This window comes from Falco cherrug, chromosome 15 (genome assembly GCF_023634085.1).
Source record: "Falco cherrug isolate bFalChe1 chromosome 15, bFalChe1.pri, whole genome shotgun sequence".
Taxonomy (NCBI): domain Eukaryota; kingdom Metazoa; phylum Chordata; class Aves; order Falconiformes; family Falconidae; genus Falco; species Falco cherrug.
In genome coordinates, this window is record NC_073711.1 from 5,465,923 (window position 1) to 5,480,635 (window position 14,713).

At 42.8% G+C, this 14,713-nt stretch overlaps 1 protein-coding gene across 6 annotated transcripts in view; it reads right to left on the reverse strand.

The window, feature by feature from the left end:
• The window catches only part of GAB3 (GRB2 associated binding protein 3), a 69,107-nt gene that overhangs the window by 38,737 nt on the left and 15,657 nt on the right, over positions 1 to 14,713 (reverse strand). For 2 of the 6 annotated variants that reach the window (XM_055727287.1, XM_055727285.1), the window contains exon 1: positions 11,131 to 14,708. The exons of 2 other annotated variants lie outside the window; for them this stretch is intronic. In XM_055727287.1, the coding sequence (XP_055583262.1) occupies positions 11,131 to 11,286 (156 nt within the window). In that variant the 5' untranslated portion in view covers positions 11,287 to 14,708. Of the gene's footprint in view, positions 1 to 11,130; positions 14,710 to 14,713 lie in introns of those variants that run through there. 2 more of the 6 variants (XM_055727286.1, XM_055727288.1) reach the window with 2 other exon arrangements.

The window sequence follows — 14,713 nt, forward strand, 5'->3', positions numbered from 1 at the left end:
AAGGTGCCTCCCCGCGCCCTTCTGGTGCCTGCAGCTAAAGAAATGAGGGATCCTTCAGACCCAGGCTGCTGTGTCCCACAAGCATGAGGCTGGCGGGGCCTGTCACGCCTCCATCCAGCTGCCTTCTCCTATGTCAAGGCTGTAAGAAAGTGGGGAATATGACGAGCTCCACTAGCTCCTTGGCCATCCCCTTTCCTCCCTGTTACCCCACCTCACCTCAGTGCCTGTGAGTGACGATGCCGTCACAGCCCCCTGCACACAGCAGGGCAGTGCCACCAGCCCTGTGCAACAGTCACCTACACACCTTCTGCCCTGGGGTAAATATCTGTACATTTGCTCCCCCTGCACCCTGAAATGGAGGGAGCATCTGAGGCACATCTGGAACACCTGAAGCACATCTGGCTCTAGCCCTGGTGAGGCTGCAGGGCTCCCCAGGATGATGCAACTCCAACCAGCTGGTGAGGCCAAGTGCTGTGTCAGGGTGAAGGGCCCCTTGTTGACCCTGGTAATGACCATGAAAAGTCTGTGTTCTGCTTTCCTCTGGCAGCAAGAGTTTGTCAATTGGTCTGAAAACCATAGCTCACCCAGCGCAAACTTTATAAATCCTCAAAACTGGAAGCATACAGGCCACTACGTAGTCTGCAGTGCTTGCATATGCTTCAGAAGGAAGTGAATGTAAGCGTGGCTAATGCTAATGCTAACATGACGCTGTCAACCTGAACTGCAGAACAGGAGCTGAAGTGAAATTCAGGCTGACTTGGAGTTCCTTTGCTGATTTTTGAAATCATGTAATCTCATTTTCAGTTTTTAAGTGGGTCTTATTGTTTCTAATCCCATGGGATAGATCTGTGAAGACAGAGAAAGAGAAATGCCATGACAGCCTTATACACTGAGATCTACTCAAACCACAAAGCAGGCACATAAAAACTATATACACTATAAACCACAGCTATAACCATTCCCTGATCAGCTGAATGTGTGAGCAGAGTTAATCCACAGGGCCCTCCTGCCTGTGCCGAGGGCACTGCACTCCCACTGCAGTCAACACCGAATTGTCCTTGTCCTCCCACCAGCGATGCCCTAGCTGCAGAACGGTTAAATAACTGAAGGTTTGTGCCCAACGATTCGCTTTCAGCTTGCTTCAAAGAGTGAAGATCCTTGACAGTCAGTGCCTTCGCACTGGCAAAGAAACTGCTGCTCAGAGCATTTGTCTTAGGGAGGGTGTGGAGGCAGACAGATTTACAACAAAGAAACTGTATGAAACATCCTTGGCTCTGGGCTGAACCCACAGTGTTCAGTCTATTAGAGAAAAACAAATAGGACTTTCCCTGTTGCTGCCCTCAGTTGAAATGTGGCGGTTGGGAGCCGTGTGGGTCAGTTCAGCCCTATTTACAAAGAATACAGATTCCTGGAGGAGAGTAAGCTGTCTGGCACTGGTGGGGAATAGGGCTGCAAGGTTTTTCAGCAAGTGACTCAAACATATTTCCAAGGCAGCCGAGGTACCTGGGTGCCAGCAGGTGCCCCAGCAGCGGGGACAGCGCAGCTGACACCTGTATCGGCACCAATGCAGCCCTTAGCCACCGCTCTTTCTAAGTGCTGTTCTCTGTAGTCCTGCACATGCATACAGGAGCTCTAGGTCTCTTTTATTAAAAGGTCTCAAATGCACTTCTGTTTTGGCAGGCAATGTTTTGCCCCCCCTGGTTCTGCCATTTAGATTCCTGCCTGGTTAATTTAGGAGTGACAGCATGTGGGTATCACAGTCCTGTTGGTGCTTGTAGGTAGTGATGGGAGGAGGGATGAAGGCTGTGTTTAAACAGGAGTCATTTCAAGGGTGTTTATGTCCTAGGAGCAAAGCAAAAGTAGAGCAACATGAAGTAAAGTGAGAGCTACAAAGAGAGAGTAGGGGACCCCCAAATGGGCAAGAAAATTGGAAGGGCAGTAATGGGAGGAGCAGGAAAGCTGAAGGAAGGACAAATAAAAAATGAACTGCAGAGATCATGCAAAGGACTGGACTTTTCAGCTCAGCAGGAAAAGCCTCGGTGAGGAGCAGCTCCATCTGCAGTGTTTCACGTCACCACAACTGGCAGAGTGCTGAAAGCAAACCCCTGCCCTGGGATGAGGGAGGCATGGCCGGTATGGCAGTCCTCCCAGCACCTCAGGCAAGGGTTTCTCCAAATCACACCGAAGTTTTTACTGTGGGTGGAGTAGCCCCATCACGCTCTGAATCATCAGGCCGTGGGCTGGCCATTGTATGCGTTGTTATGAGGTATCTTCTTTGCTATAGCCAAACAGAAAAGTCAGCAAAGCAACAGGAGGGAAGAGGCCATTACTGAAATCCTAAGAGAACAGCGAGGAATGATGAAAGGGAATGCCTCATGTCCCTGCTTTGATTGCAGGCACTGCCACTGCAACAGCAAAGCGTCCAAAGCACTGCGTGGCAGGCATGGCCAGGCCAGGGCAGCTCGGAGAGCTGGCCCTTGGAGGCACCTGGTTGCTGCTAAAGAACTGCAGAGAGCCCTTGAAGGCTCCTGTTTTGCTAGTACACTGCAAGCAGAGGGCAAGAGCTAATCAAGACTTGTGCTAATTAAGCTGCCTATGGCTGGGAGAGGATGGGGATGTGGCTGGATGCCAACAGTAATACGGTAGCCGGGACCAGAGGGCTCCGCTGACTCGCAGGGAAAGTCTGCTTTGGTAACCTGGTAGTTACGCTTTCCTTTGCCCCTCTCCCAGGGTTGCCTGTGGAATGACGTGGCCTGTGAAGGCCTTTCCGAGCCGCATGCACCTCCACCTCCTCCTGGAGACGCGTGGGCAGGAGCCACCATGTCTGCAGGAGGGCAGAGCCATGGCGGGAGGCAGCCCTGCGCCTGTGCTCCACTCCGCACAGCCCCGCCACGATGCTGCAACCGCTGGGGCTGCTATTGCTGGCAGAGCTACAGCCTGGTGTTTTTTGACCTTTTACTCTTCCAGAGATAGAAATGGGATTTGTCTGAGGCTTGGAATAACTTCCTGCGATTGTGCTGGAGAGGGCTAGTCTGGCTCGCTAGATAGCTGTGTCTGTCGGGCTGGCTTAAGAACGGAGAAAGCCTCTGCTCTGTGACTAATCCGAAGACAGATTTAAAAGATCCCAGAGACACCACATGTGCCTTAGAGAAAAATAAGCTGATAGCACCATACATTTTCTCCAGTAGGACAACTGGGCCCAGGCTGCTTCTGGGTTTCGGCATTAGCCATTCCTGGAGAACAACTAGCAACCCCTAAAGCAAATGGTGTCTGCATACTGATAATTATTTCTCAGATGCTAACTTATAAGTCCTCTCCAGATCAGTGAAGTGTGTGTGTCTGCATGTGTGGGAAAGTAGGTAATGGTCTGAAAATTGGTCCTTTGGGATGATGAGAGCAAGTAATAGTTGTGTAAGCTTCCCCCTCCTCCTCCTCCTCCAGCTTTCCTCTGCCTCTGCAGCCACCACAGTCAGTGATGCTGGGCAGACGCTGAGGCTGAGGTGAGGGAGGACTGCTCTGCTTTCCCTGCATCTTTAACAGTCTTCTGTATCTTTTTCGTTACATCTTTAGCTGACTTTAGCAGCCTTTAAAAGTGACATTGCCAGGTCAGATGTTTTCAGCACAAGTGGCTGAAGACAGAAGAAGCCGCATCACCTTTGCTAAGCTGATAGCTCTGGCACTGGCTGGGGTGGGAGGACACCTGGAGAAAGGCACTGGATTGCACTCTTGCCAACCATGAAAGAAGATAATACCTACAGTCTGACAAACCTGTGCATCCCTGGGAATCCAAAAAAGGGTTAGATGCAGACACGATGTTGTAATACTCCTTGATGGCCTTCATCGATGACTCTGTTGCACTAGACAAAAATATTAAACCCCCAAAAAGATGGGTTTTGATCCAAGGAGTTTACAATCACAGCTAGTACACTGGAATTTGTAATGGCACTTGCAATGGTTCCAGTTGCTCCCAGGTAAATAAGCGCCAGCCTGCGCAACCGGGACAGGCTCCATCTTAAGCCCTAGATAAAGCTTTTACATGATGGTTTGGCACTTGAGCTGTCATTACTGTCCTTCCACACACCAGCTCTGACATACGGTGCCACTGCTGGTAAAGGCAAGCTAAGACCCAACCTAGATGGTCCCTTGCCATTCGGCAGATCTGTTGGGAGCTCCCAAAGAATTAAGGAAACGTACTTCAAACAAAGACTTTTCAAAGCAAGCTTTTAATTGTTTCTTGTATTTTACTCACCAGTAGGCAAAGTCACTACATAGAAGTCATGTGTGCTGGTGTATTCCTGTGTGACTCACCCACAGACTGGCTGCTTCTGACTTAAAATTTGGAGTAGGAATGATCTTGGCCTTTACTAACACCGCTTTGAACAACTGAACATGTATCACCTGGTGGGCAGGACCCTTGGCTGAAAAAGGTAATTTTGTACTCTTCTGGACACCAAACTTCAAGCAGTGCCAGCTGGCGATCCCCTGGCACTGGGGGATACTCAGGGGGTGTCCAGGCCAGCCCAGCTACAAGCCCTGCCTCCTCCCTGCTTGGCTATCAGCAGGTATTTGCTGCTGGTATCAGCTTGCCCTGCTTGGACAGGACCAGGACAACAGCTTTCTCCACCTCTGCAGCTGGTGGTTCTGTCTGTGCTGTTTCTGATCGTGAGTGTGTTTCATAGTGGCTAAGAAATAAACGATTCAGCTCTTCCTGCCCAGCAAAAGCAAAGCTGTCCCAAAGCCAAGTCACATTTCTGCTGTAAATAACACCCAAGTTCAACATACTTAACACTTCTATGCACAGACACTGTTCACAGGTTTTCAGCTTCAAGGGAATCCAGGCGTGTTATTGATATGTATCAGCATACGTGATTTATAATATGGTCTATATATTTAAATTATATATATATATGATTTATACATTATACATTATAATAATGTATAAAATATACAGTTTTAAAATTGTATAATTTGGTAAGAAGGGTACCATCACACCTTTGAGCTTCAGTGCACAGCAGTTCTCAAACAGCCAAAGGAATTGGTACTGGACTGTGCAATTTATCAGTTTGTATTAAAGTTCTGACTTCTAATTAAATCTCACTTACTGCTTTCTAAACAGGTACTGCCAAAGAAACTGGAATTTTGTGTTTGAATATGTTTTTTTTAAAAAAAAAAAAAAAAAAAAGAACTGCAATCAAAATAGGGTCAAAAATTTAACAGAAAAACCCACGTAGTTTATATGTAGGTAATTTCACATAATTTATTAATTCTAAATCTTTTAAAAAACTTTAAAAATGTTTTTGTGCATTTTTACTGAATTCCAGTTCCATTCAAATGCAGCTTGTTTCAAATCACATAAAATAATCCCTGCTGGGGAAAGAAAGCTTTCCAGAATGGTATCTCTTTAACTGAAAAATTTTAACATAAAGAACATGAGTAATTGTATATTAAGCTACACAAATGCCTAGATATTTATGGATGGATATACAGTATCCCCGTTAGCAAAAATAAGTGTCACTTTTATTCTAAAAACGCCATTTAGTGGTAATTCATTACATAGCAACTAGTAAAAGTGTATTTCAAGGACATAAATGAAAAAGCATCTGTGGAAAAAAATGAGATTAAGAAATTATAATTTAATTCAAAGATTTCTACCTTGTCATTTAAATTATTATAAAAATCAGTGATATCACTGCTCTGTGTGAATTAATGCTCTATATAGGAAAACTTCCTCAAGGTGATCAGACTAGTTTGGAGAAGTATCATAAGGGGAGCCACTGAAATTAAAAACAAAACTATTAGTACTCTGTTGAAATTAAAAATAAAACTACTAGCACTCCCAGATTGAAAAAAAACTTGTAGCATACAATCAATGGTGTTGCATGCAATGCTTTTTTTCTACCCTCAATCACATGCATCAAAAACGCAGTACTGGACCATCACAGCATGGAGCATCTGCTCACCCACGGTTTAAAAGATATCCGAATCTTTCTCACTGCTCCTTCATTCCAACAATTCAACCAAACGATTTTGCTTGCTGTACAGTAAGAAAGCCACCATACAACTCCACAAAGATCATGAGAATAAAGCATGTTAACAGATTCTTTTGAGCTTCTCATGCACATGGGTTTTCCCCCTGCTCTCACTGTTAGCAGACTCTAAGCTAGTGACTACAGTTACAATTCGGACATACCTAGAAATTTTTTTTAAGAACAAATATGCAAATATGCCTGATATCGCTTTAGCATTAAAAAGACCAGGCCATGGTATATATGTAACAGTTCACACTTCAGTGAGCAAGTGTAAAGCAGGCCAGCGATGAAGGTGTCTATCTAGGCATACCATAATTCAGTGTGTAGGTGTGAAAGCAGTCTTACCGTACCACAACCAACAACAAATCCCTAAAATAAACACCACCAAAAAAAGATGCAAAACACTGCAGCTAAGCTCCCTGTAGACTCAGGCTGTTTCTCTGCTATAACAGAAAAACACAGAGACTCGCTTAAGGCTTCAGTCCTTTTTCTGCATGGTTTTGCTCCTCATCACAAAGCACCCCAGGGTTTGTTTATTTTTCCGTCCAGAGCTCTTGGGCCTCTGACACAAACCTAGACAGGTATCCCACACCATGGCACTGTGCAGTCCTTCTGCATCAAGATGCTTTCATGGTAACAGACAAATTTCATGTCAGCAAAAAGATTAGATTATCCTGAATTTCTATGTGCATTCTCATGAAGTTCCTGGAATTCTTTGCAAAAAATGGCCTGCAGGTTGGTGACAGGGCTGAGAGCCCCCTGCCCCATTCCTTAAGATATGTGTCTTCTTATACTTCAACTAGAACTTGCTTTTGTTGTTTGACCTAGTTCCAGGCTTGCCCGCAGAGCAGGAAGCCGTGCCGCTGTAATGCCACAGCCCCTGGTATTGTGTCTTCACACTGACAATGAAACTCAACATGATCTGCTCTGTCTACAGAGCAATGATCGTGGCAGGAGCTGTAAGCAGAAGTGTGAAGTTCACAGTCACTGGTTTTGCTAACTGAATCCCACAAAAAGTGATGTGAGATAAGGGCTGTTAGAGCACAGAGCAAACGGAACACCTTAGAGCACTTTGATCCTGAGACTTCAGCATGGTTAGCACAATTAGGAAAGACCCAGGCTCTCTAGTCCAAAAGGATAAAGTGCGGTATTTAACCTCCAAAATTCAACCTGACAGAAACTCTGCTGTTGCAGGCTGTTTCCCGAGGGTACCAAAAAAAGCCAAATAATTTACAACCAAATCATTTGCCCTTCAAGTTTAGATCCCCGTTCAAGAATGTACTCACGCACACGCTTCACAGCAAGCTCAGGAATAATCCTTAACCTCATTTAAAGTAAAATACTTAAAGGAATTGAGCCTGCATTTTTGGGGCCTACGGTCCAAGTTTTCCCTGCCATTTTCGCTGCCCGAAGTCTGAGCAGTGCCTGGCAAGATGAAGTGAGAGTCTTGACTCCAACTAAGTGATGTGCTTCTATCTAACATCTTCTCAGTTCAAAGACAGTGAAGGTTTTCTTTCTGAAAAATGCCATTTCACAGTATAAATTTGAAACATACACATTGTGTATAGTATGAAACTGAGAGGACACTTCCTCTTCTAATGCAAAAGCCATGCGCCATGGAGGGACAAGTAAGTACCATAAGTAAACGTGTGCATGAGAGGTACGTGTAAATCTTCTTGGGTGTTGAACGTTGGATGTACATTAATTTTGATTTGCAAGTGAGCCATGCAAAACCAGCAGGCACAATTAACCTCTCCCTGTCCAGGAGCTGCCCGGGAAGAAGTCTCCCTGGGGTTCAGCAGTGAGAGCCAGGCAGGCTTTGCTTCTGCAAGCCTCGCAACGATCCCTTAAATATTTCTGTGGAAGTGGCTGAGTCACCATTCCTGGAGGTATTCAAAAGATGTGTAGATGTGGTATTTAGGGACATGATTTAATGGTGGACTTGGCAGCGTTAGGTTAACAGTTGGATCATCTTAAAGGTCCTCTCCAGCCTAAATGGTTCTGCGATTCTATGATTCTGTGACACAGGGATCTTGGGATACGGGAGCTCGGACTGTATAAATAGAAGAGCTGTTTGTGCTCTGAGTAAGGAAGTTTAAGTTTGACCTGCACTGAGCATGTAAGGCTGCACAGAGGAAGGGCTTTCTCCACTGCTGTACTCGGAGCAATCTCTCTTTTGTCTCAAAGGCCACTGTGTCTATGACTCACACACAGCCATCAGACTATTAACACTTTTATTCCAACTAGTTATTTCTGAGTTTCGGCAGCCAAAATACCTAAATGCCCAGAGTGCTTCCAGTGTAACTATAGAAATTACAACAACAAACAGCAAGAACTCAACCCATGGGTCAGCTGAAGCCAAACTCTGAATCACACACTCATTTTTTACCTATACTGATGAAACGGAATTTAGGTCTGGACAACAAGGCAGTATATTTCCCAGCTATCTATAAGATGCTCCAGCAAACAAGCTCAGCACAGGTGCGGTTAGGTGCTCACCCCTTTCATAGAAGATGCTAGCTGAGGGGTGGGCTCTGCATGGCTCCCTTGAAATTAGGGAGCCCCCAACCAGGATAAGCTCAGATAGGCTTTGTACATCCACTTGAGGCTAATGGACTGTATGAATGTTGTGAACTGATCTTTCTTCTTCTGTTCATTCACAATCCATATGTTTCAGCCGGCTCTTTATAGAGTTTCTTACTATTATTTTCTTAAGTTACGAGAAAGATTTTTTCAAGCTCTAGATCTCCTTTACACTTTCAGTCTTCCTATGCCAGCAGCAGCAGTCAGTTCAGTATCGGCTGTGTCAGTAAGTAGAAACTTCGAGTTGGAAGGGGTAGGCTCTTCTAGAAGATGCCAGAATGCAGTTGGATTAATTACCTTGTGACTGAAAAACTTTAACCAAAATACATTTGCATATGCAAGATTGCATTGTGTTGCTGCTTCAGCACAATGGGTTTCTCCAACTTTTCTCCCTCTCTAAAAAAAGTCACATTTAGATTTTTGATTTTTTTACAATACTATAAAGAAAGGCAGCTCAGCAACCAAACACTTTCCAAGTATGTAAACTGAAGGCTGAAGTGCAATGTGAGAAACCGGATTAATCACAAATGAAGAACAAAGTGCTTTGAACTTTAGAATGCTTAACTCTTAATTATACAAATGACTGGCCCAATCTCTGGCGACCTGTAGAAGTGCAAAGAATGCCTAACAATTCTGAATATAGAGGATAATATATACTTTAAACAAAGACAATGGTCATTGATCCTTCAGTTGTGTTTCTCTTTTACTTATTCTCTATAAAACCAATTTTGCTAAACTAGAGGTCTATGAAGTATGTATCAGTAAATAAAATAGATCAAAATACAGTAGATATTCACTAATATTCACTAATAAACCATGAGAGTAAAACACCAGTCTGGAAGCATCAAACCTTCCAGCAGAGCGAGGACCAAGAAAATGTCTAACAGGAGCAGCAAAGCTAACTTGGTGAGAGCTCACAGCTCACTAAAGCCATGTGCCTCATCTTAACTAAAAATGATCTAAGCTAAATTAAATCCAAAAGCTCAAAGTTGACAAAAATAAACTAATACACTAAAGAGGAAAACGCAAAACATAATGAAGTTATTGTTTTCTTCTGGCTTTCATTAAAACATACCAATGCAAAATGCTGCCTACAGACTTGAAGCCAGAGTTGCAAGGAGGAGAGAAATTCTGTCCTGCAAAGGCTGAAATAATTCTTGCAAATGATACCCCAAAAGGGTGGCCCTGAATGAGAGGACAGTTTTTCTTTTAAGGTGTTGCCCTTGGTGTCTGGGTGTTACACACAGCAGTGCAGAGAACAGCGCATTGAGAGGATGTGTGTAAAACCATGGGTATTGTCAGGGGCATCTGGGGATGGGCACCGCGTCTGGAACTTTTACAGCTTTCTACTGTAGATTAACTAACATTTTGATTAACAAAACTTTCACATTCTGTAGGGAAAGACACGGTTCATCGTCATGCCACCCCCCAGGTCCTAGCTGAATTCCAGGGAGGGATACTGCCTGCGTTCCCTCACAGGAGAAAACCAAACTAGTAAAATCCCTTCCTCTGATCCCTCCTACCCGAACAACACAGAATATTTTTTGAGTAAAAATGGGGCCATAGTCACAAGCATTAGCAGCTACAAAAAAGACATCTGAAAGCAGTAGTTGTACACAGAAAGCAGTAACTGCTTTCCTTTTTTAGACTTCATGGCTTATTTGTTTAAACCACAGAGAGACATTTGCATGCTACCTATTTCTGGTCAGATATGAAAAACATTAGTAGAAATAAATGCCAAGCAAGTAACACCTCCTGCCAACTTTCAAGGTTAATTTTAACTCATGAAACACTTTAGCAAAGGTCCATCACTTGAGTTTACATTTTTAAAGAGGTAAAGAGTATGATCAAAAATGACTTTTCAAAAAGGTGGAAAGAAACAACAGAACCCCAACTATTATCTTTTCTTATTTTAAGCTTCATCCCACACTTGAAACAAATTTAGATCTGAATGCGGAATTACTCCTACTCTTCTCCTTCACTTATGACTCTTTCTTACCATGTTTTTCAGAGAAGCAGTTTGTAAATGTGACTCGTTAGGATGCAGTGTAAAAAGTAACATGTATGGCACAGTCAGTAACCCAACCGGGTTTTGTGTTGCTGATGCAGTTACTAAAATGTTAAATCTAACTGCTAGATTCAAATGAAGCCAATTGGGAGGTAAAACACCCCCTGGTCAGGACAAAGATTTGTGTTACAAAAGCACACATTGCTAAATAGGCCAGAAGTAAGTGGATTCTAAAATATAAGTTTATGGATGTTTTTGAGCCAAAGAGTAAGCGTGGCTGTAGCATAGGTGTGGGCCGTTCAAGGACACATGAATGTGGTGCTGATGTTTTTAGGAGGCTTTTAAAAGACAGGCTGAGAGATACGGGAAAAGACGAACATACGCATGAACCCATGAGAAAGTATAATGATTGATCTAATCCTTCTGCAGATAGAAAAGCCTTTCCTAAGTAGATTTTTTTTTTTTTAATAGGTTACAAAGCCAAGGAAGAATCATACAGTGATGCTGTACCTTGATGTTTTTGTTAGAAGCCATCACAAAATACCAGGGAGCTGTTTCCCAGGGGTATGCCAAGGGAAGTGCCTCTTCTGTTCCTAAAGACTTTGTTTTAGAGGGAAGACAATAAACAGAGAAAACAGTATCACACAGGAAGACGATGAATGGCATCCTGGCCTTAGTGAAACAAGGGGAAAAATTCCTTTTCTGATTTCAGCAGGTTACAAGAATAATCAGACACATACAAAAACCATGCATACTGTGCACGATAAAGATAAGCAATACAATGTAAGGTCTCAGACCATGGAAGTAGGCTGAAAACTAGTCTTTCCAGAGAGCTGATGGATTGACTGTAAGATGTGGAGGAAAACTGAAAAAGCTTCCAAAGAAGACAAAGGAGATTTTTACAACACAACCCCTTGCCCAGCAAACTGTATTTGGTTGGGGAAATTTGAAGGATTGCAACAGACAGAAATGCCTTGGCCACTTTCTGGTCTTGCACTTTACACTGCCTGAAATTTGTGGTTTCTGATGGTCTTGGTCTATACCAGATACAACTCGAAGAATTTTGCTCTGATTTTGATCCTTCCTGTGGCACAGCCATAGCTGTGTGCAGAGCAGAAGTTGGACTGATGAAGACTTGAGGTGAAACACAAAGCATTGCTATTGCCAGCCGGCAGCTCCAAAAGTTACAATATTTGCTCAGCTGGGTTTAGAGAGATTTGAAAGAGAAAGAGCAACCGTAGTGATTTTTATGGGATACCAATGTGATTCTTGTTCTAGATGAAACAGTCCTAATGCCGTTATTTAATGTTCAGATCAACAAAAGACTTGGATGCTGCCAATTTTCATTCACCCCATCAGCATGGATTCTCAGCCTATACTTAATATACTGATTGACTTTTTATTGTGGGATCAAACCAACAACAAAGAGCTGACACAGGAAACAAAATGGATTTAGATGCTTAAATAACTTGTATGATCTTAGAAATCTTACAATTAGCCTGGGAGCAATGGGATATTTGTACCTGTATGACTCAAAAGGGCACCTCTAAACCAATAATGCAGCAAACTAATGATGCCATGCTCTTCCACATATTTCTGCCCCGCTTTGCAAAAGTAAGAATTCAGATTATTTTTTCACTTCTGAAATAATAATTTTCAAGAATTTATTCATGCAGTGTAATCAAGCATGGAATCTGACCCAGCTTAGCAGAGGCATGATTTCCAGCTCTGTGGTTTTCACCTCTGAGAGTATTTACTATTTGCTTGCCAGTAATTACCACAACCACCTCCTGCTTTGAATTCTACTACAGAAAAACATTTCCAGTTTGTTTCCTTGAACTTGAAGGAGGCTTCATTTTAAAACTCAGGTGAATGGAGAATTTCCATGAATCAGGTGATAAAAACATTTCCAAGTTTTTCTCTTGCTTGTTCATCAAGTCAGGCGTTGTTGGCATTTGACTAAAATGCTCTGGCCAACAATTCTTTTCTGTCCATGAAGTATTTTTTGTTGTTGTTGTTTAATACACTCTGTGCCCAAAGGGACAAATGCTTGGAAGTGTTTACATTTTTCACTCATTTCTTGGAAATCATGACCCATAGATAAAAAGAATACTTCTGCAACAATAATTTGGCACTTACAGAGCTTCTGGTCTTACTGATTGTTTGAATTTATTTTTTTAAGCCCATCACATATGTTTATATTTTATTCTGTGACTTTCTTATTACTTAACAAAAGTTGAGAATGACAGTAGTTACTAATATTATTACACTGCTACTGTCATGAAGTTACAATATACATAATTTACACAATGATTTACTGAAAAAAATGAAGACAGTTTTAAGCCTATCTAGGAATTTGGGGATATTTGGGTACTCATCTTTCAATAAATCCAGTAGAAGACTATCCTGCTGGTATTTTAAATATGCCATAGGACATCTTTTTCCATCTCTCTGAATGCTAATTTTGCCCCTGTAACCTGAGTCTCCTCTCCATTATAGTTTATTTCAATCCTTACTAAAAATCAAGCAGAATAATCTAACTGCCTTGAAAGAGAGCTAGATTAGGACCTCACATTTGCTTAATCTAAGACTCCTTCTCCATGGCTGATTCTATGTTCATTCCTATTTGACAGCTAAAAGAGGAACTCAGGATTTTCTTGAGTGCAAAATCAGGTGCAAATCAGACCCATAACATACAACAGAAGATGAATGAAGCACTAAAATAATCCCATGCACCTTCCCCATAGCACTTCTTGCACCCAATGCAAAACTTTGGTATTTTTTCAGAGCCGAACTACAGTACTCTTTGTTTTATTGTTCTTCAGGATATTTTCACTTTCATTCTTTTGCTGTAAAGAATCAATGTCTTTAGAAATGGACTGTTACTGTACATACTTTCTAATCCACATTTAAATCAAAGAGCATTACATATACCTCTGACTAATTTCACTTCACAAATTGCTTGAGCTCTGTGTTAGAAGCACGGTTTTGTCATGGTGTTATGTGATAGATGTCACATGCTCTGTGTTAGAAACACCTTCTGAGACAAGCAGCTCTGCTCCTCTACAGTTCCAGCACCACAGCCCTGCTGAAAGGCAAAACGACCCCACTCCACAATCTGTTTTGCAACATGTGATTAAACAACCTGCAGTTCAAGGAAGAGAAACAGCAATGAGAGATCCTTCTGTTTGTTTGCCACTCCCAGTGCCTGTGGCTACTTTGCTTTTAGGTGGGCTAGCACAGGTCACAGCCACCCAAAGAGGTCAGGGAAGCACCTGTATGGATGATGAGGGTTAGCCATTAAAAACACCAGAAGGAAGAATATGGGAGAGGTGGGGCTGGCTGGGTAGAGTCAAAAGCAGCACAGCCAAAGGTCTCTAAAGAGACCTTCAAGGTTTGGGCTGCACTGAGTGTAAGACTTTTTTTTTATGTGTGTGTGCCTTGCAGTCCCACACTACAAAGCTGCTACCTCTGTCCTGCTCCAGAGTTCCATGTGTCAGACACAGCTGAGCACAGATCCATGACTCATCCAGTGGCTGTGCCTCGTCTTTGCACAGGGAAAAAGTAGCAGCATTGGATTCGCAGCCAGGGGAATGTGTAACTGGGAGACAAGTTCCCCAACCGCAGCCAGGCACTGCTTCCACAGAGCTTTACTATCAGTGACTTTCGATACCTAAGAATCTTCTCCACAGTGCTGTGCTTCTGGTTTGGTCCTTGATTAATTAATGGCTTGACACTGTGAAACTAAGAATTTTCCCAACAGCATCTTATTCAGGGAAGAGCAATTATAAGCTAAGCATTGAAACCCCTAAATACACTATGCATACACAGTTGGACTCCTTCTTATTCCACTGAAATAAATCAGTAATTAATGACATTTTCACCAAAAAGCTAAGCAAATCCAGGAATAATAGTAAGCCAAATATATAGCATAGACAGACATGAGTTTCAAAAGAACAGGTCAAAGCTGCCAAGACCTCGTGTAGTTAGATGACTGTCTGGATAACTCAGCTCTTCTTTCCACTCAGGTGAGATGTCCCCAGCCCTATCACAGTTATACCTCAACCTTAGGAGCTGAGTATTAGAAGAGTCC